The 23346-nt window shown below is 37.6% G+C and overlaps 1 protein-coding gene across 1 annotated transcript; it reads right to left on the reverse strand.

Annotated features, from left to right (window-relative positions):
• Positions 1 to 1243: 1243 nt before the first annotated feature.
• Positions 1244 to 22491, reverse strand: cul4a (cullin 4A). Its single transcript, XM_066660144.1, has 20 exons — positions 21920 to 22491; positions 19324 to 19439; positions 17649 to 17753; positions 17338 to 17406; positions 16771 to 16844; positions 16522 to 16684; positions 15737 to 15826; positions 15513 to 15595; positions 15364 to 15431; positions 14288 to 14406; positions 13290 to 13482; positions 12696 to 12800; positions 12048 to 12158; positions 10940 to 11025; positions 10526 to 10633; positions 9500 to 9613; positions 8987 to 9092; positions 7512 to 7684; positions 6665 to 6817; positions 1244 to 4325 (listed from the first exon to the last, which is right to left on the reverse strand). The coding sequence occupies exons 1-20, from the start codon at positions 22062 to 22064 to the stop codon at positions 4230 to 4232; spliced, it is 2277 nt and encodes a 758-aa protein (XP_066516241.1). The 5' UTR covers positions 22065 to 22491; the 3' UTR covers positions 1244 to 4229.
• Between the last annotated feature and the right edge of the window lie 855 nt (positions 22492 to 23346).

The following is a 23346-nucleotide window of genomic DNA, read 5'->3' on the forward strand; positions in this document are numbered from 1 at the left end:
CCAATATTGATGTGAATAATATAAATGCCATAGAAAAACAAACAAGAGGGGGGAGGGATTTTAACTGAAAAATCACTTGAGACCAGTATGGCATGTCTGTAGGAGAGTAGCCATTTTTATAATATGCTTTTATTTTATTTTTTTTATTTTGGCCTGTGGTTCTGCAACTTCTACATAAAGCCTGACCCACAGGACTCCTCCAAAACACCCCACAGTCAGCTGAGTGGCACCTGGCCTCAAACTGCAGAAAGACTACTGAAAGACAGCTGATTTTTCCATACCAGTCTTTAAAAAAAATACTATCACAGCAGTCTGGAGCACTCACTGGAAATCATCCAGATTGTAAATGAGCATGTTGTGTGTTTTAATAAAGTGTGACTGTGTCATAGATATGTACAGATTGACTTGAATCCAAACTGACTGAAGACTCACTACTACAGGAAAATAATTAGTAGAACTACTCTGGATGTTCATATATTTTTATCAGCACCTAGTATCTATCCAAATGTAACAGAGCATAAAGTAATTTTTATCCCCTCAAGCATACCAAGACTAGATTTTAGTTATTTAATCTTAATACTTAGAACAAGGATCAATTGAAAAGTCGATCAACAGAGCTTTAGAGTTGATTCTGGTGTAAAATCTCTGTCTTTGAGGAGTTTGGTGTGATCTCCCTATGTCTGCATGGGTTTCCCCTGGGTGTTCCAGTTTCCTCCTACAGTCCAGAAACATTTTGGTAGATTTGATATTTGGGATTCAAGTGTTATCTGATATAACGGCTTGTTTTCCTGATGTCTTCCAAGTGTTTAACATTTCTAAACCACAGTTTACATGTCTAGAAATGCAAATTAGTCTGTAGAAAGTGTGTACAGACCTTAATGAACTGTTGGTCTTGGTTGACTGATAGTAAATGTGGCCCCAAAACTGGTATGAACTGAAACCATTTGTTGCAAGCCATGTAAAAAAACAGGGGTGATGACAATTTATGACAATTAAGGTCATAATTAAAAGTTCCTATGAAAACCATGTCACATGGTATTCACTCTGTCATAAAAGCTAGATGAGAAGCAACAAAGCAGTTGTGATGTTTTCTCAAAACAGCAATTCTGTAAATGTTTACTTGAGAAAAACATATGCCATTAAATAAATTAAATTATATGAATTTGCTGGAGATATGATTGACGAAATTAAAAACTAAATTTGTTTAAAAAAAAGTTTTGTGAACCAGCTCCACAAGTAATTATTCCATAATTTATGCCAGGGGTTGTAAATAAGTCTGTATTTGCCCTGCAGACATTGTGACACCTGGTTCCCATCAGAAGCATTATAAAGGAAATGAGTCAGTCCAAGTTTTGCCTGAAATTCACTTCACATTAAATCACTCATTCACAAATGCAGTCATTTGGATAAATGGAATTCCTCTTTAAATATATGGAAATAGATGAACCACCTGTGGCTGTGTCTACCTAAAATCGAACTAAGCTTGGTCTTGAACCCAAACTTCACATGTTCGCTTCTGCTCTAGATAACAGTGAAGGCACTTTTTTCCTGTCTCTCCTGGTCAGAGTGAACCTGGCACAAACAATTTAATGACGGCTTGACTCATAGCCATATCTGCTCTGACCTGTTAGATGATGTTTACTCTAGCCTTGGCTCTAGGTTTCACAGGAAAGAGCTCTGCCTACCGCGTGTTCTGATGTGTGTGTGTGGTGCAATTGGTGCGCAAGCGTTAAAAAGCAGAAATGATGTGGCCAACCATTTCACAGCTCTGTGAGACCACCAGCCCTTTCTAGTTTACTCAGCTCAATCCCTCCCTCAGTGGCAGGCAATGGTCTGTTTTGTCAAGGAATTACTTCTCAATTCAGTGGAGGAAATTCAATTAGTCTAGGCACAACAAGAGCCTGGTCTGATACAGCAGAACTAGACAGAGCTGAATTCTCCTCTGAAAAGACAGATTTAGGCTACTATAAGCCTACAACTGAGCTGTGGACATTATTATAGCAGAATAAAGAAAAAAAACAACACACAAAATGATTACCACTATTCACACATTTGGATTTGCTTTATCCTTGAATTTCCTGCAGGTAGTAGATGAACAAGTACTAGTACCATAAAAGTGTTGATGCTTTTACACGTCAATGGTCTGGATAATGCAAGCGTTGCTTACTGTGTCCTAAGGCCTGGACCTAGATTTGAGCCTCAGTTGTGGTATGTTTCGCATACCGCTGAGTGTGCCAGAGGACACAACTGGTCACATTCTGAACGCCTGAAAGAAATACAACATGCTTTGAATATTAAAGTATTAACTGGGCCCACAAATCGATGGTATGGATCGGATGAATTGTTTGGTAGTTCAGAATGGTAGTGCTCTGGGGGCAATATTTAACAAGTACCACAAAACAAATTGGAGTAAAAACCAAGATATTTGCACAAAACAAAGTAGGCATTTCATTCATTCATATTCTGTAACAGCTTTCTCTAGTTCAGGGTTGCAATGGGTCCAGAGCCTACCTGGAATCACTGGGCACAATGTGGGGATACACCCTGGATGGAGCGTCAGTGCCACACATGATCCCACGTTCACAGATATGACCACCCTTGAACAACCAGTCCATCTACCAACTTGTGTTTTTGTGTTGTGGGAGGAAGCCAGAGCTCCTGGAGGAAACCCATGCAGACACAGGGAGAATATACCAAACTCCACACAGAGAGTGACCCCAAGGCAGGGCTCAAACCCATAACCCCAGGACCCTGGAGCTGTGTGACAGAGAAATTACACTTTGCACCACCATGCCGCCTCATTATTTCAGTAGTGCCAGACTGAAATACTATCGTAAATAATGTGAAACTGTTCAAAATTGTTCTGCACTAAATAAAATTTAATTAGAAAGATTTGAAAAGCCTAAGACTAAAAAAGAAAAAAAACAAAAACCCACCTGGTCTGCTCCCATATTTTTCTATAAAAACGTAATTGATGCACAAATGCACAACTCTTTTGTTCTTAATTGATGTATCAAGTTTTTTTTTTCCCCCTTGAGCATATACCCATTTATTCAAAACAGAATTCGAATCGCCACATGCTTCTGTTTCCAGATGATTAATTTGGAAATATATATAAAAAAATATATAGCTTTTACCAAAAACTGATCATGGAAAATCAGTTTTATCTGTGTGTGCCAAATTGCTCAGAAATGTGTTCTGGTATTTTTTTTTTTCATCTCGATAAATGGTCAAAAATCTCAAAGGAAGTTTTGAAATTACTAAAATAATTGTAAATATAAAAGTAAATAAAACTCACACCCACCCACACACAGGTTTTGGGTTGATGCAACACCTGGAGTCCCGATGTTCTAATTAAATATGATTTAATTTTTAATATCTTTCTGCTCTTACAAAGAATAGAATCTTGTGTTCTACAAAAATTTGATGTTCCAGATGTTTTGTGGTGATTCAGAAATGGGAGGGAAAAAAAAATGCTAACACACAGGTATACATACACACACACACACTCGTAACACACACAGAAAGGTGCTTCGTTGAGATATAACAAAGAATCATACGCTTTCACATCAACCTTTTCTTTATGTACTTCAATGTGTCTGTGTTAGTGTGTAAGATGCTTGTTTAAATCCCAGATTTCCAGAGCCTGAGCACGAAAAATCAGATAACCTGAAGCTAACAGGATTTGCTGCCATTTGTTATTGTGTTTGCACAACTTAAAGTCCTGTTTACTAGTAGCTGTTTTCTATGGACAAATCAGCAGTCAGAAAAAAAAACAAAAAAAAAAACAAAACGTGAATAAAATACAAGACAGATGAGAGAGCGAGAGAGAGAGTAGTAGTTAAACTCAACATAAAACTGCTAGTATAGAATAGGTAGAGAACAAAATAACCACAACAAAATGCAAAACCAAAAAAAAAAAAAATCAACAGAAAAGTGATAAAGAAAAAAGTGCTTGTTTGTGGAAATCATCAGCTGGGCATCATTCACGTCGTCCTCCTAACAGTTCACTCCTTTCACACCACCTTTCCAAAACACGTCACACCCCCCATTGGCAACCCAATTTGCCATCAGCGGGCAGGTCCGGGTTTTGGGGATTAATGCAGGGTGGGCTATCGGCTGTCCTGGGGTCAGTCAGACAGGTAAAGCCCTGTTCACGTGCAGTGGGAGAGAAAGCAAGAGCCTGCTGTCCAGCGAAAGGGGCCGCTCCAGTGTTTCCTGACTGGACCTCAAGCCACATAGTGATATTGATTGGGGCTTTCCTTGTCCCGCTCCATATAGTCTCGGTCAATGAGGGATTCAATGCGCTTCTTCAGGTCTCCGGGCTGGTAGGAGGAAGTGGGACAAAAGGGTCATGTGGGTGAGAAAGATGACACATGAAATATAAGTGTTGCAATACTTGTGTTGAGCTCAGTAGAAGGCTTCCGTGAATTCAGAGAATAAGTGCACTATTAAACAGAAGTCAAATAACACCTTAAAAAGTAGACAAATATTCTTAAAAACAGTTCAGTCACAAATGCAAAAATTTAACAAAACTGTATAAAAGGTGTCTGCAGGAATCCTCTAGCTTTTAAAAATGTTATTTTAAACCATATTTGTACCTGCTGACAGTAATAAATTTGGCATCCTAAAATACCTGATGATTAAGAAAGGTCTAAACCTGTAAAATGTCATTTTAGAATAAGTAAAACTTTTTGAGAAACTTCGTACATCTGTACAGCCACTAAATAACAAATCATTCATTCATTCACCAAACTCCTCACAGTCACCCGGAGCGTGGCTCGAACCCACAACCCCAGGACCCTGGAGCTGTGATAGGAAGTAACACTTCTTGTTGCATCTCCGTGCCGCCCCAACAACAAATCATCATGTTACTTATATCTTAGCTTTACCTTCAAATCAGACTAGACATGAAATGGTAAGAAAGTGTAATATCACCATTAAAATGGCCAAAATTATCATGCTTATTGATATTATTGCGATGTTTGTAAAATGTGTTCAAAAAGGTGAAAAATTACTGATACACAAACTAAAATAATTGTAGTAAGTTTTATATTGAACAAATAATATTAACAGTATTATGTACCCATTTAAATTATTTTTAAACAAAAATAAAGAGTTACATTTACTCATGTTACTGTAATTGAGTAGTTTTTTTTTGTGTACTTGCACTTTAAGTAGTTTTTAAAATATGCAACTTTATTTTGCTTAAGAACATTTTGCTTGAACTATTGTACTTCACTACATTTTAAATCACATTGGTTACTGAGTAAAAATGTGAATGAAAATGCAAGGAAAAATAAATAAAATTGTGCACCGGAAACTACCGGAGTGAATAATGGGCTGGAGAGCAATCTACCATTAAAATCACAAGAAATATGGAGACGGACAAGTCTGTTACCAGTGCAGACCCAGCTGACTGTGAACGCCCGTCAAATTCCTAAGGCTTCCAGTGCAAGAAAGACGACATGTTTATAATGCAGTGTAAGCTGTGTTTGCCAAGTTATTGGCCTTTGTGTTACGACTCGATCTGCACCAATTAACATTATCTATCTGCCATACTTTCTTATGTGTATCTCAACATACTTCACTGAACCTATCTGCAGATTTCTCTATTTTTATTGGTATTAGAGCTCTGTATTTAAAAGCACCTGGCTGCTATGACAACTTCCAGGGATTCATAAAATTCATAAAACCTAGCTAGTAACGAGTTATTAATTAGGCATATCAGTTACATGATGTGATCAAAACTGAGGTCCATTTTTAAGACGCATGTTTATATCAAACAGCTCATAGAGCACAAAGGAGAATGCATTTGAATGTTAACTTTAAACCATGTGTGGTGGACCTTAATGATGGTGGCAGAATATTATAGAGCTCTGTTTAAGGTAGAAAGAACTACTTCACAATTTAATGTGGAGGAAAATCCCTCAAATATAATTATAACATATTTAATGTGGAATAGAGCACAGCAGCATTTCAGCTGGAATGGACAACGTAATTCTGGCTAGAATGTGTTTTATTTTTGGCCTGAGACGTCTTCCTGAATGTTAAAAATGAAACAAAAACCTGCACATTTCTACAGCTACACGTGTTTAGAACTGAATCAGAATCAGTTACAGCGTATTAGCTTACTCCTCAGTCTTCAGGAGCTGATTTAACCTCCCCTCGTTTCGAGGGTCCTTGGGGGTGAAATTAGGATGGGGAGGTGAAATTGGGCACCACACTGTGGCTCTGTCACAGCGCCCATGACACAATAAAAATGTTACCCATGTGTTGAGACACACTGAGACAATTCCTAACTTTGTTTGACAAAGTAACTTGCATGAGTTTTTCAAACCATGCTAATTTACACTGAAATGGTATTACTAACCCTCAGGTATTTTACTTTGGTTCACTGTGAACCCAGTAACCATTTCATGTCTAAATCAGGCATTATTCTAATTGGTGTTTATACAGCAACTAATTATAATGGTGTCTTGTAATTTAATTAATTGAAAGTTAATATAATGTAATATATTTAAGTGTCTAGTTATGGGAGTGCACACCTTAACTTTGGGTCCTAAAAAGTCTAAAGAACAACATACACCACAGATGCCAACCAGTCTTTGGCCAGTCACCCCTGACCATGGTGACTGGCAGAAACACAAAGCACTAGCTGTACCTTGACAGGAAATTTCAGTTGGTTGTACAGTTCTGACACCAGCAGGTTGTGGCTGAGTGTCTTCCTCATCTTCATGATTCTCACCACTGCTGCATCTATCTGATATTGCCTGTCCTGGAACACTCGCTCTGTGGTGCTAACCTGCTCCTCCACCTGACGAAAAGATAGAAAGAATGGTATAAATAATGTCTATCAGAAAATAGAGAGAGACCTAGTTTTATGATAGAAAATTTGCATCAACAGTTTGCGGACATACTGTTTTATAAAAAAAAAGAAAAAAAGTTAAGTTTATTTTTTAATTGTGCAAGTACAAATACCTGCAGTTACTGGATTACTTGGCCTAAAAAATACTTCAAGAACAGATATGTTATGAATTATTCCCAAGCAGTTATCCCCCTTCAGCTTTTGAAGAAAACATGCATATGTATTTAACATTAAGATAAATTTTAACTGTGAAAACTTTTCATAGACTTTAAACATCTGTGACTGATAGACACACACACAATGAAATATTGGCACCCACTCATGTTTAACAGTGCAGCAAACCACATTTAAAGCTTAGAAATTGTTAACCATTCTGACCAGGAAAACAAAAACTTGCACAGGATGTTTTTTCTCCTTTAACCATCTCATTTGTCATTACTAAAAACAAAACTTTGAGAGATGGTGACAGACATAAGCACGCGCTGTTGACAGCAAACACAGGCACAAGAAAAACAAGAGCAAGAGAATGTGGCTGCAAGTGTGACAATGAAACACAAAAAAGAAATTATGAGACCTGAGGAGGCTTAAAGGAGAGTGAAATGAAACAGGTCAGTGATCAGTGAACAATCAGTGAATGACATACCGTCTCTTTCATCTGAATCTGGTTGATTTTAATGCGGAAGAGTTTATGTTTGAAGTCATTGTTGAAGTTGAAGCGATCTCCGTCCTCTACGTCTTTCCCTCTGGGATTTTTATTAAGCACTCGTGCTTTTCCACAGGCTAGAGATTGCAGTGTGCGCCTCAGCTCACCTTCCTCTGAAAAAACACGGCAACAACTTATTAGTTCATATTTATTTTTGAAAAACATGATTGCGAAATACATATTGTTACAACATATTTCTGTAGACAAGATTTTAAAGTTAGATAAAAGTGAATGTATAAATGTCAACAGCTTCAACTTTTAGGAAGGCTTTATGCTAATTGTTGGAACACTGCTGTGAGAAGTGAACCGCATTTAACTGTGAAATCAATGAGACCAATGTTGGTACCTGCTCTACTCGCATGGTCCCTGGTTTGTTTTCCACTATAAAGCCCCCCTTGCCCTGAAATGTAGCCAATAATGTCGCAAAACACCATCTCTAACGGGAACTGCAGGCTTCACACGTTTCTGTGTTTTGGGACTGAACACAGCTCCATGCCCAAGTTCAGACAGATCAGTACAGTTTTTAACATTGCTTGTTGCTCCATCCAGCTTTGGCTACATTCTTTCCTCAGCCACCAATCCAAGAAGTGTTTGAATGTCTTCAATACAAAGCTGCGCACTTTTACGAACTGCGGTTGTGAGTTGGATAAAACAATGTTGACGCTTGTAGCTTGGAGATTTTACAAGCGGGTAATTTGTGCAGGAAGTCTGCATTTTGCCATTTAGTTTCTAAACCAATCAGTGCTCTGTTATATTTACACGTCATGTTTAGACCCTACTCTGCTTATTTGGGACTAGGCTCTTAGATGCTCTGTGCTCACTCTGACTTTACCTGGACTTTGTACTAGGGGGCTGGGGTGGATAAAGTCCTCGTAATGTCCGGTACAATTGTTACAAACATTACCATTCACACATACAGCTCATCTGGGTAAGGTCCAGAAAAAAAATTTGCCTTACCATGCATGTATGAAAGGTGATCAAGTGAGAACTAGATACTTTTTTGAGTTTATGAAATTACGTCTAATAGATTTGATCCCTAAATGAAATTAACCAAGCACTGTACTCAAACCAGGAGGAACCAAATACTTTTTTCATCTCTATCCTTGAAGACGTTGGACTGACAGTTTTAATGAATGTTTTACTTTGTATTTCCACCTAAGCACATATCAAAATAAAAAATGAGAAATTATCACGTGTGATTGTATAGTAGATTACATAATCCTTGTGTGCGGTTTAAAAGCAGAACCAGACAAAGAAATTCTGTAAGGCAAAACTTTCCAAGGCAGTAAGAAGAAGAAAAAAGAAATTAGAAATTCCCAATCTCATATCACTGAAGAACTGAATATGTACAACGAAACTGGTTATACAAAAAAAAAAAAAAAAAAAAACCACACAACAGCAATCGGGTATTTTACCTATTCCAGTAGCTGTCTGGATCTCCTCCAGTGTGAACTCCTCTTCTTCATTAAACATGAGTAAGACAAGTGTCTGGAATAAAGACACCTGCAGCTCCTTTTTTCCCTACTCACGTGCGCGCACACACACACACACACACACACACACACACAAAGTAACAGGATAAATTCATTCAAACACAGTTGATCAGGTAAAACATTTTTGTATTAGAAAATAATAATAAAAAAAAATGTAAAAATTTGCCCTAGTTTTGAGGTACAATGCTAACACAGCTAACAAGTAATGGAAGATAATACCCTACCAATTAACAGTGTATAAACTGCAACATTAATTCAACACATGTTTACCTCAAACGGTCAAAATATTAAAGGGTCCATATCCTACGGACTGTTTCTGTTACTATGCCTTTTAATGTGTAAGACCTTTTGTAGTAAACGAGCTCTGTCCTGGCTGCCTCAATTCTCATACATAGTTCATCAAACTGTTATGTGCAATAGAAAACAAAAGCTGACCTCCTTAAACTCAGCCTTTAGTACTGCATGGCCCAATGTGGGCTGCCACTGAAGCTTTCTCCCACTATGCTTCCCTAGATAGAACGTCTTGAAAATCTCCTGAAGCTTCACCATCTGAAAAACAGACAATACCTGTTAAACAAGACTTTGGATACTTAAAAGCTAATCCTTGTAATTCGCTGCATGTCCTTTTCAGGTTTTCAATAATTGTGGAACTTCTCACAGCAGCGGTATGTGTGTGTGTGTGTGTGTTTGCATGAGTATTTTGTAGCTCTACAATCACAGAGTGCAGTCCATTTGTTGCTTTGTACACATTGTTTTTCCCTTTTCAACCTGTTCTTCAATGGTCAGAAGCCCAAAAGGACAACAACAGAGCCGGAATGATTCGGGTGGTGAATCATTCTCAGTGCTGCAGTAACACTGATGGGGTGGTGTTTTAGTGTGTGCTGTGATAGTATGAGTGGATCAGACACAGCAGTGACCTCAGTGTCACTGTTGAAGTGAGAACAGTCAACCAACCAAAAATAACCAGCCAAAAGCGTCTGTGTCCACTGATAAAAGACTAGAGGTCGACCAACACAAACTGATGAGCTACCGTCTCTGATTTTACATCTACAAGGTGGAGGTAGGTGTGCCTAACAAAGTGGACTGTGAGTGGACACAGTATTTAAAATCTTCTGCTGTGTCTGATCCACTCATACCAGAACAGCACATTAACACAAAACCACCACAGCAGTGTCACAGCAGTCTGTAAGTAGGAGTAGACATTGAGTTTAGCAACAAGGAGGTGGTCATAGTGTTATGTGTGTGTTATTTGTGTGTGTGTGTGTGTGTGTGTGTGTGTGTATATACAGATACACTGCCCAGGTGCTTCCCCAGTGTTTGACCATTATAAATAATCCATCGCTGACATGCATGATTGCTCATTTCGCGTTCTCTAGACAGTAATGCATTTGATCTCTCTCTCTCAAAACATGAAGATTTGTGCACTATTCCCTTTGGTTCCTATCATACAAACACACAAACCTCAGTGGGCAGATGGACCTCCATAGGAGTGTAGGTCGGCCAGTAACCCATAGTGAGGATGTTGACAGTCAGCTCTATGTTGCTGGGTTCAATCTGGTTCTGCATGTACTAAAGAGAAAAAGCAACAGAAACAATGATTTCACTCTTCCAAACCACATGTTAGGTCTGTGTTCATCTAGGCTAATAACAAGGGCCAAAGCTGTTTCAACCACATGCGAAAAGCTGATGTCTTGCAGAGGCAACACCCTGCCTATGTCTGTGAGACCTACAACTACAAAGTTAGGGACACTTGTGTTGAGAAGAATATATCTATGTAGATTTAATCTGAGAGACTAATTTAGGTCTCATGCTTTTGGTAATATGACGATTTTTAAAGGTGGGGATTAAGGTGTGTATGTTTGTGCACGCGTATACCTGTTTGAACTGGATCATGATGTCTTTGGACAGCTCCATATCTTTGAACATGCCCTCGAGCTTGCTAGTGAAGGCCGCACCACATTCTGCAACAGACCACAGTCATGTATCATATTAGTGTTTCAAAGAAGACTGAAGAGAACATAAGTAACTGAGTCAGAGATGACGTGCCATCATTCTGGCTTATGCTAGAGCTTTTGCTGTTCTTGAAATGACTTGGACTATAATTTCACGTCATTCTTATGTGCTTAAGCATTTGAAGATGTGAGTGAACAGTGTGGTTATTATTATTTTCCTCAAGAAAACATAGACACTACTGGAGTTCTGCCTGTGATATTCAAGCCAAATTTAAAGAGGCAGACCAAAATGTTTCAAACATTCTACTATTCCCCCAATACACCTGATTCCTATGTTTAGCTCATTATCAAACCCTTCATGTTAATTCCTAGTTGTCATTATCATCAGCCAATTAACTTCATGTTATGTACCGGAAGCCCAATTGTGTGCAAGGGCTTTTTAAATTTAAATATGCTGCGTAAATGATATTCATTATGGTAAAAAAACAAAATAGAGAAGTCCTCTGGCATAGGAAACACACGCCCCCTTTAGATAATGTTATATTTTCATTACCATTTTGAAATAAAAAAAAAAAAAAAAAATATTTATATAGATTATTTTATACATATACATTTATGTTATACAAATACTGGTTGTCTTTACTTTCTGAAATGACAGGAAAAGCTTCCTCAGGCTGATGACCTGTAATATATATACTCATATGTACTCACACATTTGTGCTCAATGATCATGTGAAAAAGCGTTGGGTTATCAGATCACAGGAGAAAAAAAAATGCAACACTGCAAACTGGGTCTATGGTTGTGTCAAACCACAGCTGCTTCGTTCACTTCCCGCTCATGTTTTCATGTGACTATGTGAGGCCTCATGTCTTGAGATTGGGAAATTGTCCTGCATGGTTTCCACAGAGACCGGCCATCGGCTACACATCACAGCAGGCTCGGTCAAGGGTATTTCCTCCATACTTTTCCTCTCAAAGAAAAAGTGTTGAAATATTTCTGAGGAAAAAGTATACTACAGGTTTAGGCTTACCATGCTTGAGCTTGGACAGCATGGACTTCTCTGCGTCCACTGAGGCACTTTTGCCCACCAGCAAGCGCTTTGCTAAGTCTTTTTTATAGAAAGCTTCAAACACGTCTTTTCCTGTATAGAAAACATGAGATTAAAATATAAATAAGAGATTAAAATATAAATAAATAAACCACCTTTGTAAATCTCTTCTCATCAGCATGCACTAGCACATATAAACTTCAAGTTCAACTTCCCATATAAAAAATATTTGGTCACATTTTTTCAATATTATCTTCAGGCTACACACCAAAAGATTTTTAGATGGATTTTTATGTTTGTAACAAGTGCCTAAATGTTAAAGTTGAAATATTGTTCAAGGAACATATCAATAATATATAGCAGCTACTTTTAATAGCAAATTTTTCAAGCCATCTGCTTAGCTTTTATTTTCTAAAATCTAAGTTGCACAACGCCAGTGACATACTAGAATTATTTTATACATGTACTGCAATGTGCACAATAGTATCAAATTATTGGCAAGTTATTGTCTAGATAATGTATGCAGTCTAGAAAAGACTACATTAGAGGACTGTAGGACCAGCTTTTTTCAAAATGTCATATGTGTTTTTACTGTATTTTATGTGACTTCAGAAACTCAAAAAACACTACCATGAATAAAGCGGAAGATGATCATAATTTTGTCAAGGATCCTCTCCAGCTCTTCCTCTGTGGCCTCTTTGTTACCAGCACGCAGTTTTGAGTCCACATATTTGGCTACAGGAAACACACATCATATTGGAGTGAAAGTAGTTAAAAAAAAAAAAAACTTTCCTGTGACATAAACTTACAGGAACTCAAAATGTAATAAAAAGAAATAAGTGCATACAACCACAAGTTAAACCCAAATACACAAAAAAGGCAAAATTTAATATCTCTAAATACCACCTAGTCCCTGCCCTGTCTATGGCTTTCTGCTTAATCAGTGACAGACAGTGGTATAGGTAAACGTACATACATTGTGTACTCAAAGGTTAAGCTAATTTATAACGTAGCTGGAGAAAAATCTCTAAAAACACACTAAGTGTCCTGTACTGTTCCAAACGTACAGTACCACCTGAATTTGATCTGACATTTTGAGGAGAGTCTGCTAAACTGTGGTTATATACAACATTTCACAAAAACAATGTGATTTCCTTTAGTGATTTCACAGAAATTGTTAAAATTCCAATGTCTAATCACGCCCCAGCCAATCTCCCTTCTTACCAATAAGCTCTGCTGGTTTGTTGGGTCTTTTATTGATGAAGCTCTCAAAGGCCTCCTTCATAGCGTTGATGAAGGTTTCGTTCCTCTGGAAGCAGCGGTGTGCGACATTGTCCATTTTATCCTTAAAGTCCAGCAGCTCCTGCACCATGTCTTTATCTTTCTCTGGAGAACTCACAATCTCACCCCCGAAATTCTGCAGGAGAATGACAGCGTCGGGACATGAAACACACTGGACAAACTGGCCAGCAGAAGCTGAATTTCCAAACATCTGGAATTGGTAAATAGTAGATGAGCTTCTGACAAGTGAGAATTAAACAACAGTGAACAACTGACGTTAGCACTTTTTTTTTTTAACCCTAATGCATTGAGTTAAATCTTAATTGAGTACATCTTAAAATGTACAGGCTCTGAATACACCTGCATCTGACTGTAGGACACCTACAGCATCCCAATACCCTCTGACCCCTGTTGGTCAATGGTAGAGACCAATTTAAGACCACGGTTGACTAGTTATTATTTTTTACTACTGACATGGTATGTCTTCAAGACATGAAGATACAAACAGCAGATGATAAATTCAATGCAGCATTCTTGCACAATTCAAGCACAAGTGGTTAAAGTGCGATGTTTGTGGTGGGCCGAGGGACAAAAGACAAAACTGTTAAGATATAAGGAAATTAAGTAATCAATATGTAAAGTTTTTAAACATATATATTTTTTTTAAATAGCACAGTATATTTAGTTGCTAAAATAATAAAACAGCCAATGTTATGGAAATATATTTAAAATTGTATTCTTAATATCCATTAATATATACATTTTTTCTATTACTGGGTGAAGAGGTGGGGTTAGTGTTACTTTTGGGCCAAATCAAGTGTGCAAAGTTGCCAGCTTTGCCTGCCCTTTTTAATGTTTAAAATCTGTTTTTTCGATGTTATACTCAAATGTGTAAATTTAAAAGTGCATACAAACTTAAACATGCATGCGTGTGTCTGTACCTTGATGTAATCTCTCCAGAATTGCAGTAGAACAGGCAGGCCTCCCTTCACTTTACTGAACAGCTGGTACAACAGAGTCAACTCAGTCACACGATTCTCATCCAACAGAGTGCTCAGCCCTGAGGGTCAGAGAAGAGTAATTTGTCTTGTATGACCAACACACACACACACACACACACACACACACACACACACACACACACACACACACACACACACACACACACACACACACACACACACACACACACACACACACACACACACACACACACACACACACACACACACACACACACACACACACACACACACACACACACACACACACACACACACACACACACACACACACACACACACACACTCTTTTATACACACACTAATATTCTACCAACCACAAGCATAAGCCCTATTTGGAATGTATTAGTTTTAGAGATGGGAGCAGCTACTTGATTTATGCATAGTGGATAGTGGAATGTTTGTGTGCTACAGAGCTACAGGAATTTATAAAGAGTGTCACTACTGTTCTAAGAACAGCCCTCCAACCACAAATATCCAGCACTTTTTTCTTATCGTCTAGTCCTTTATATAAGATAATGAGCAAGTCGAAGGGAAAAATACTTTACACACTCGTAATCCTTCACCCAATATATATATATATATATATATAACGGATGTATATATTTTTTTAACGGATGTATATTCTATGTCTGGTGAGTAGTTCAACATCTGATTTGTGCTGTACATTATGTCACTAAATGCCTCCTCCTGAACCTCCATTCTGCCCTACCACAGGAAGTGATGGAATATTCACCTCCATTTGCACAGTATGAATATAACCTGGACTTATTCATACTGTTTGTTTTACAGTAGCTAAAATGCTCCAGACTCTTCCCTGAAAGAGCAGCACACACCCTAGAAAAATGACTGAACTGGCCTATTGGTCTGGGACTAAAGTCACTCCAATAATAATGACATTACCACATTTTAACAGACAAAATGAATACCCTCCAAATAGGACTATACACACTCCTTAATTTCTAAGCCTTTACACAGGGATTCTTCATACATACCCTTTTGCAATATGGCTGTCATGTGTTCACCCAAAAGCTGCTTTTCTACTGTAGATATCAGCGGTTTTCTAGAAGATATAGAAAGCTTTGAACTCATTTCACTTAAACAAGTTACACAACTGTCTTTCTGACACAAAGGTCATACTTACTGTGTGCTCTGATCTAGGTAACTGATTATGCGATCATTCTCCTCCTCTAGCCGTCGTGCAACATGGTGCAGGTATTCAGGCACCTGAGCGAGAGACACATATAAAGGCTTTGATTCAAATCTGAAAACTTTGAGTGTGTGTGTGTGAGAACCAATGCACAAGTTTAAATACAAGTTTTATGGGCAATACAGAAAAACATAATGAATATTAAAAAATGTGCTTACATCTCTCTCCATCATCAGCCTTTGACCTTCTGCGGCATATAAACGATCTGTCTCCACTAGAAATCTCTGCTCAAATGAGTCCTTATACACCTTAGGGGGATAGTCACAAAAGGAAAGTGAGGGAAAAGGGTATAAGCATTGTACAATTATGGAAGTTGAGCTGTGTCGCAAATCAGCTTTCATAAAGTACACACGTCATGCCTTTCAAAGTCAATAAATCACTCATATCGATTTCTTGTTCCCCCTCATTCTATTTTTTCCATCAATTTACTGCATTCAATTATTTACACATTATTGCTTTATTCTGTATTCAATTTATATTCAGATAAATTAGAAACATATCTAAAAAGAGAAACGTTTGTGCCATATATGGCTTCTTTAAACAAAGATGTAATATACTTACCATACTGCATGCATTCATTAAGTTCTAAGACGCAAAGCGAATGCGAAAAAAAAAGCACGAACTTCCAAATGAATGGGAGGTACTTCTTAGTTTTTTTAAGATGATTCCGAGGACGGCAAATTCATATTTCTAACATGAGCATTTTACATAAACTCCAACTAAAAATGTGATGAAATAGGATTGGACTATCCCTTGAAAGAGTGAAACACTGTCATTATAAATTTCAGTCAACTGGGCAGATAGGGCAATACAAGTCTTCTCTTTAAGATGCAACCTATTAATTCTATAATCTGATGTCTTCTAGTACTGTTATATTTTATACAAAATCTATGCTACAGTGCATTGGATGACATTAAAATAAATGCAAGATTCCTTCCATCACCTGCAGGTCTGAGAGCATGCCCAGTAAGCTGCGCAGAAGGCTCCGATCCACAGTCTCACCATTCCTTTCTCGCTCAATTTGCTCCAAGAGTCCTTCTACTGTGCGACTCTGGACAACATTGTCACTCACGATGTGTGTCCGAAATAGCTCCAGTCCTGTGTCCCTATGTGAGTACATGAAAAGTTAGTACTGCAAAAAAGCTAACTAACTGAAACGGCTAAAAGCATGCTTTCTGTTAGGCAAACTCACCAGATGGACGGAAGCAGAGAGTTCTGGAGGACATATGTACGATCCAGAAAAAGAAAAATGCTACGAATCATGATCTGGTGAAACAGAAAGTTCATATTAGAGAATAGCACAACTTAGCGTCTACAATGGTGGGGAAACGCTGTTCTCTGGCTGTGTTTTTATCTTCTGAGGGTAGGTGGAGCAGTACGTTTGAGGGGGAAAACGACTGTTGTTTGTACATGGCTGACGTTTAATCTGTAAGTTTTTATTCACTGTTTGAATAACCACAAAAACTTCATCTTAAGTGATCAAAAGTATGTCAATATTAATCATCTATGAAGCAGGAATAGAGTAATACCCTCATCTTAGTTCATGCTTTTCAACGTTTGGATTTCTCTCTGTTGTCTAAAAAACTTCATATGCCTCTGCCATGAGCAGAAAAAAAACCTAGTATACTGGACATATTTTCCTAGATACTGGGGCTTCATAAACACATTGGACCGATATAAAACAAACTGAAGAAACCCAAATTATCAATGAGTTTTACAAAATTAAAAAGAATAACTATATATATATATATATTCTTACTGTTTGTCTGCAGTGATCCTGCCAGCACCTGTTCATCCTCTTCAGGAATGACAGACTGTCCAGAGAATCTGTGAGAGTAGGTTAAGGTCTTACACTTTTTCATGTAGCTTTTCCCAAAAGGCCTTTCTTCATCCATTTCATATGATGAAAGTAGCATGATGCTACCCCCTAGTGGAAGAGCCGACATGTGGCAAACATGGATTACACAGCAACGCAGTAACAAACAGTGGGTTGAAGTACACACAGACACAACCACTATGACCACCTGCCAACATCACACACACACACAGCTGAACACATAACGAAGGATATTCTCTAAACTGGTGGATTTGAGCCTGGACATGATCTTCACACACTTGACGGAGCTGCTTGTACAACATGGGGGACACCTTGTATGAGCAAAGATTTTCCACAGCCTACAGGAACAAGGACAGAAAAAAACACAGATAATCAGTGTTTTCCGTGAAATGTGACAGCATAGGTTCTGTAACTCTACTTTCACTACACTACATGAATACCTTTATTGACATGGTCAGTGTTTACTGTAATATACTAAACATTAATATATTTTACAAAAGGGAATTTTTTAACAATATTATTACTCACTAAAATGACTATATACACACACACACACACACACACACATGTATTTCAGTGATCCTGTATTTACACAACAGCATGATCATGTCTTCTACACACTTTAAACATGAGGTTAACAACATATAAACACAAGGAGTTTTTGGTTTTTCTTATTGTTCATCACAACCCAGACAGGCCCAAATGAATCACAGATTCAGTTTAAAGTTTGCTGCAATACTTTGGGCCAACATTATTTGGTTTAGTAAGGTAATCTCTAGGGGTGTAATGTTTTTATGACCACGTCACCATTTTATTCATTATTCTGAGTTACAGTTACTGATTATCTGATTATGAACATTCAAGTAAACAAAAATGCAACAGCATTGTTTTTCAGCTCAATTAGAGTTAGAAGGCAGGGGGATGCTAGTGTCAGTTTTGACTTGAGGATTTAGATTAATTTTTAATTTGGGAATCAGATTTCATTTAAACTTTTTTTTTCTTTTAATACTGGAGTCAGACAAACTAGACAGTTATGGGCTACTGTGCTGAAATATCTTTATTTTATACATGAAAGCTACAGAATATATATTGAATACTGATTCACAATTTCCACATGTCCCCGACGCAATGATTTTTTTTTTTATTTCTATTTGATACCAGCCGTGGGTTTGTTCAAGTTTTATCATTATTACTGCAAGCTGTGATTAACACTTCATGTGAAAATTGAAAGTGTGTATTTTTTTCTATTTAAATAATTCTAAATTCATTTTAACCTTTTTAATCACAATTTTATTTAACAACAATTTTTTTTAAAGTTTTTTAAACTTTATTTAATAACAAAATTATTGTTTAAAAGGAGTGTGGAAGAACTAAAGAGGTAACATACCCAGCTAACTAAATACTTAAAGAATCGTAAGGTAAAAATAAACAATTTGTAAACCCAATATTTAAATGTAAAGGCTTAAAATTGTTATGAAAAAACAAAACAGGCAAAATGAAAATATTTTGTTTTGATGAAACTTTAATAACATTTTTTTTTTGCTTTAATGTGAGTATTTAGAAATAAAACAAACAAACAAGGCAATTGACAGACATTTGTTTAATTTATTTAAAGATAAAAACAATAAATTCATATTCAAAAACAATAAATAAAAAATAATTACACTCTATACATTTTAAACATCTCATCCAATAAAGTATGTAGGAGGAATTGAATTTTTTAGACTCTATAGAGAAAAAAAAAATCAGATCATGAACTAGAGGAAGTACAAAAGCTTGTGTAAGCATGACTTTTCACCTTCTTTCACCCCCCCCCACCCCACCTCCCAAAAAAATACATATCACAAAACAAAGGGCACCATTTTATTTCACAAAGACCTAGGGGCCATGGCCAGTTGGCCAGCTTACCTGATAGAGCTCCTCCAAGTTGTATTTGATGGAGGTACTGTTCTGGATAGCACCGACGGCATCTCGCAACTTCAGCCATGTGTCCTCTGTGTATGTTTCTGTCAGCTTCGGTCTATCTGTAAAACACAAGTTAAGCACTTTCAAAACTGAGAATGTTGTCTACCAACTAGTCTCAGCCAGAGATGCGCCCACTGCTTGTTTCATTTAATGGAGAGTATAATTGGTTTAGTATTAATAATTATTTTAGTTTCTGAATAGTTGCACATTTCTGACTGCAGTTTCTAAATGTGGCAGATGGTGTGTACTACATATGTCTTAATATTAACATTTGTATTGTGAAAATGTCTTTAAGCATTGCGATGTGTTTGCCACATTGAATATTGCATAATCTGGTATGTTATCGCACTGATTACAGCAGTAAACAGACAATCAGCCTCCTCGGTGTCCTGTTTTGAGGAAGCCTAACCTGGGGGTATTTCACAAAGCAGGATTTCAGTTAGTCTGGTAACTAAAGCCCAAAATGTGTGCCGTCCTATTGGAATGACCTCTCCTACTGGCTAAGCTTGATATTTTGGCATAGGTTATCTGGAATACTCATTGGGGGTATTCCAAAAAGCTGGATTTCTCAGTTTAGCCAGAAAACCTAAGTCCAAATTCAAGCCTGTCCAAAAGATACAAAGCTGAGGGAGATTCCTATTGGTCAATCCTCGAGATATTTGTATATCCTAAGATATACTACTTTGGTTAATACAAGTCATAGCTTGTTTTTGTTACCTCCCTCTTTGGCTTCAAAACAAACAGGCAGCTTAGCCTTTAGCGAGGAGCAGCCTTTTCAGCTCGAGTAGTTTATTTAGTTAAATTCAATTGGAGCCGGAAAATATTGGGCTAATGTTTCTCGGGTTGTGACAATTAGCAGATGTTACATAAGCCATCTGTCAGAAGCTGGAGAAGCTCGTAGGCAGATCTTATAAAATTCACAGCAGCACTAACAGTGACTTGACTTAGCTTAACTTAGCCAGCGTTAGCCGCACTGCTAACTCACAACCAAAGAGTCATCACAAACGAGTCGGCCTCATGAATCGGATCTTTAGATGAACTGCCTCTGCGAGACTTTTTGCAGTTTTCAACTATAAAAATAATTATTTTAAAAATTAAAGTATATTGATACATTTTTATATGAAATATGACTTTCATTTAACAGCTTTTTGCCAATGCACTGAATTTCAGTATCGTAGCTATATTAGAAGGTGTTCAAAAAGGCGATTAACATTTGATGAGTTTTGAATCAAATCTACTAGGCCATGTTTGGGTCAAAATCCACTCATATCTACAGAACCCTGCTGGTGACATTCCTTCAAAATAAGGAAACAATGTGTGGGAACAAGATATTCAATGTGTGAGAATGACATTATTTGGCTTAGGAATGAGATTTGCAATAAGGTATGGGGAATCTTCAGGAATAACTAATTATTTCTGCATTTGCTCCTTAAAAGGAAAATGATCCACTGTTTACCCTCAACATAAGCACACAGCAGTGAGAAGTGAGAAGAGAGTGAGCTGAAGCGCTCTTCTTTAGCCATTTGCACGTTGTTCTTCTCTCTTCTCCTTTCCGCTCAAAAATTGTTTATCAGCCCTCATTTTTCTTTCTACAACTCCATTTAAACCCATTTAACATTAAACCATTTGCACTCTGACATAAATGCAGTCCCAGCACTGTGACTGCAGAGGCTCAGATATAGGGGAGGTAGATACAATTATAAACTCTTAACACTTGATGTAGGAAGATAAGGCAAATTAGAAAGACCAATTTTTTCCCCCTGTGTTTTCTGACTTACGCTCACACCAAACTGACCGGGATGTCTTGTCACATTTGTTAGGTTGGTAAGCACTCCAAATGTGCAAAGGTGCAGAAAAAATGTTTTTGATAGCAATTCCATTTTAAAAATGTATAACAAATGGGAACATAATACAAGTAATATATTTAAAGTATTAGTCATATGGCTTACCTGATTTACCTGACCAATCATTATCAGCCTGCTGTTCATTGTATATGTCGCCATTAGACAATGTTATCTCTAAAGATGGCATTAACATTCACTGATTTGCTGAAAATACATAACTGAATATGTGAGCTGGTTAAACCATATGAGAAATGACCGTTTACTCAGTTGGAGGACCATGTTAAAGATATAAAGATATTATAGACTTGTCTGAATAATAGTCTGAATTAAAGAGTCTAATTTAATCAGGCACATCTTTGAAAAAACCTTGGTGTCACAACTGATCCTTTGATAAACATACACGTAATATCAGTAGAATATTCTCGAATAATCAATGACATTATCAAAATAATAAACAGATTTAAGCAAACTATCTCTGATTACTGATAGAGTTATATTTTTTTAGTTTCTAGAAAATGATTGAGATTTGTGCGTGACACTTTAACACCAATGTTGATTAAAAGAAGTTGTTAGTACAAGACTGAAAACCATCGAGAGAAGGGTCGTTTGGGGCATGAGTCGACACTTTCTTGTAAACCGAGTTAATAGAATCGACTCCCTGAGAAGTGTCGTTGTGCCCCATCAGTATAACTCACCTTTAAAGTTTTTAATCACCAATTTCTTGGACGCTCCCGACTTGGAGGCCATTGCGGCGGACGTGGGGCTCTTGGTTACTCCGTTACTGCGTTCGGCCAAAGCGGAGAAGGTGGATTTCTTGTTCTGTCGTGTGTCGTCTGCCATGGTCTCCCGAGTCGGAGTCTGTTTCTTTTCGCTGGTGAACACTGCGAGTGCAGTTTGGGGTGGACGGATTGAAACTCTCCTTTTGACGTTTCGGTTAAGAGAAGATAATCTTAGCGCCCAGTTTGAGGTCTAGGGACTAACGCGTTGACTAACCCAAAGCCCTTTATTAAATACCTGAAAGCTGAAATTACCGCTGAACTGAATCTTTGCTAAACCTAGCAGTTAGCTCGCAGCGTTAACCTACATAAAAAACACACAGGGGCGTTATTAACACCGTGGATTCCTCCGCGCATCCTCCTCCTCGTTCCCGAAGACTTTAATCGTCATGTAGCGCCCCGTTCTGAAGCTCTTGCTCCACTGAAATCGCTCTGTAATAATGACAGTAAAGTGCTCATAGTTAACGGCTAATTTTGGCCAAACACCATAAACAAAATGGCCCGCTATGATTAAAAAATTGCTACGATAAAAGTCCCGTTAGTTTTATTCACCGAAGAGACGACTTTTATTACTTAAATTCTTACTAATTAAAATGTATATTTTATTTTTCTATATTGTTGTAATGCAGTCGTTCAAATTTAAAAGTAATATTTTTCACAGCAAAATCTGACAGGAACAAATATTTCAGCACCATGGAGAGAGAAAAACATAACATTTATTCATTCATCCATTCATTCATTCATTCATTCATTCATTCATTGTCTGTAACCGCACATCCAGTTCAGGGTCGCGGTGGGTCCAGAGCCCGGAATCACTGGACGCAAGGCAGGAACACACCCTGGAGAGGACGCCAGTACTTTGCCGAGTGACACTCATACATATGGACAGTTTTTTGAGTAGCCAATCCACCTACCATTTAAAATGGAATGGACATTGAGTAGCCAAAAGAGAGACATTTTATTAGTAGGCATTTCCATCAGATTGCATAGAAGCATTTTAAACAGACTTCAATTCAGGTTTTAACAGAATTTACTGAGAAAGATCAGAAACTCTGCCTCATCACTCTGCCCTTGGCCTGCCACTTGACCTTACCTGGAAATCCCCACCCACAAGTTGACGGGATTGGATCCTTAAATTTGTGATCTAAGAAATCTGTATTTTTGGGGCTGTTTTTGAAACACTGCAGTTTCAAAGCCAAAATGCTCAATCATTGTGTTGACTTCTTATTTCATCCATGATAAGTTTTCTAGCATATAAAGAACACCGTACAGCATGTTAACCTATGGACAATGATAGATATGGAAAATGTTTTCTAATTAAATTGACATATTGTCAGTGGTAAGGT

This window comes from Hoplias malabaricus, chromosome 2 (assembly GCF_029633855.1).
Source record: "Hoplias malabaricus isolate fHopMal1 chromosome 2, fHopMal1.hap1, whole genome shotgun sequence".
NCBI classification, from domain to species: Eukaryota; Metazoa; Chordata; class Actinopteri; order Characiformes; family Erythrinidae; genus Hoplias; species Hoplias malabaricus.

What these genes read in the sequence shown, in the direction of transcription:
- cul4a (XM_066660144.1), bottom strand. Translation starts at nt 22,064, where the DNA reads ATGGCAGACGACACACGACAGAACAAGAAATCCACCTTCTCCGCTTTG. An exon ending in AAATCCACCAGTTTAGAGAA is followed by an intron (nt 17,407 to 17,648) that starts TATCCTTCGTTA and finishes CCTACTCTCACA; the next exon opens with GATTCTCTGGACAGTCTGTC. An exon ending in TCATGATCCAGTTCAAACAG is followed by an intron (nt 10,634 to 10,939) that starts GTATACGCGTGC and finishes TTTTCTCTTTAG; the next exon opens with TACATGCAGAACCAGATTGA.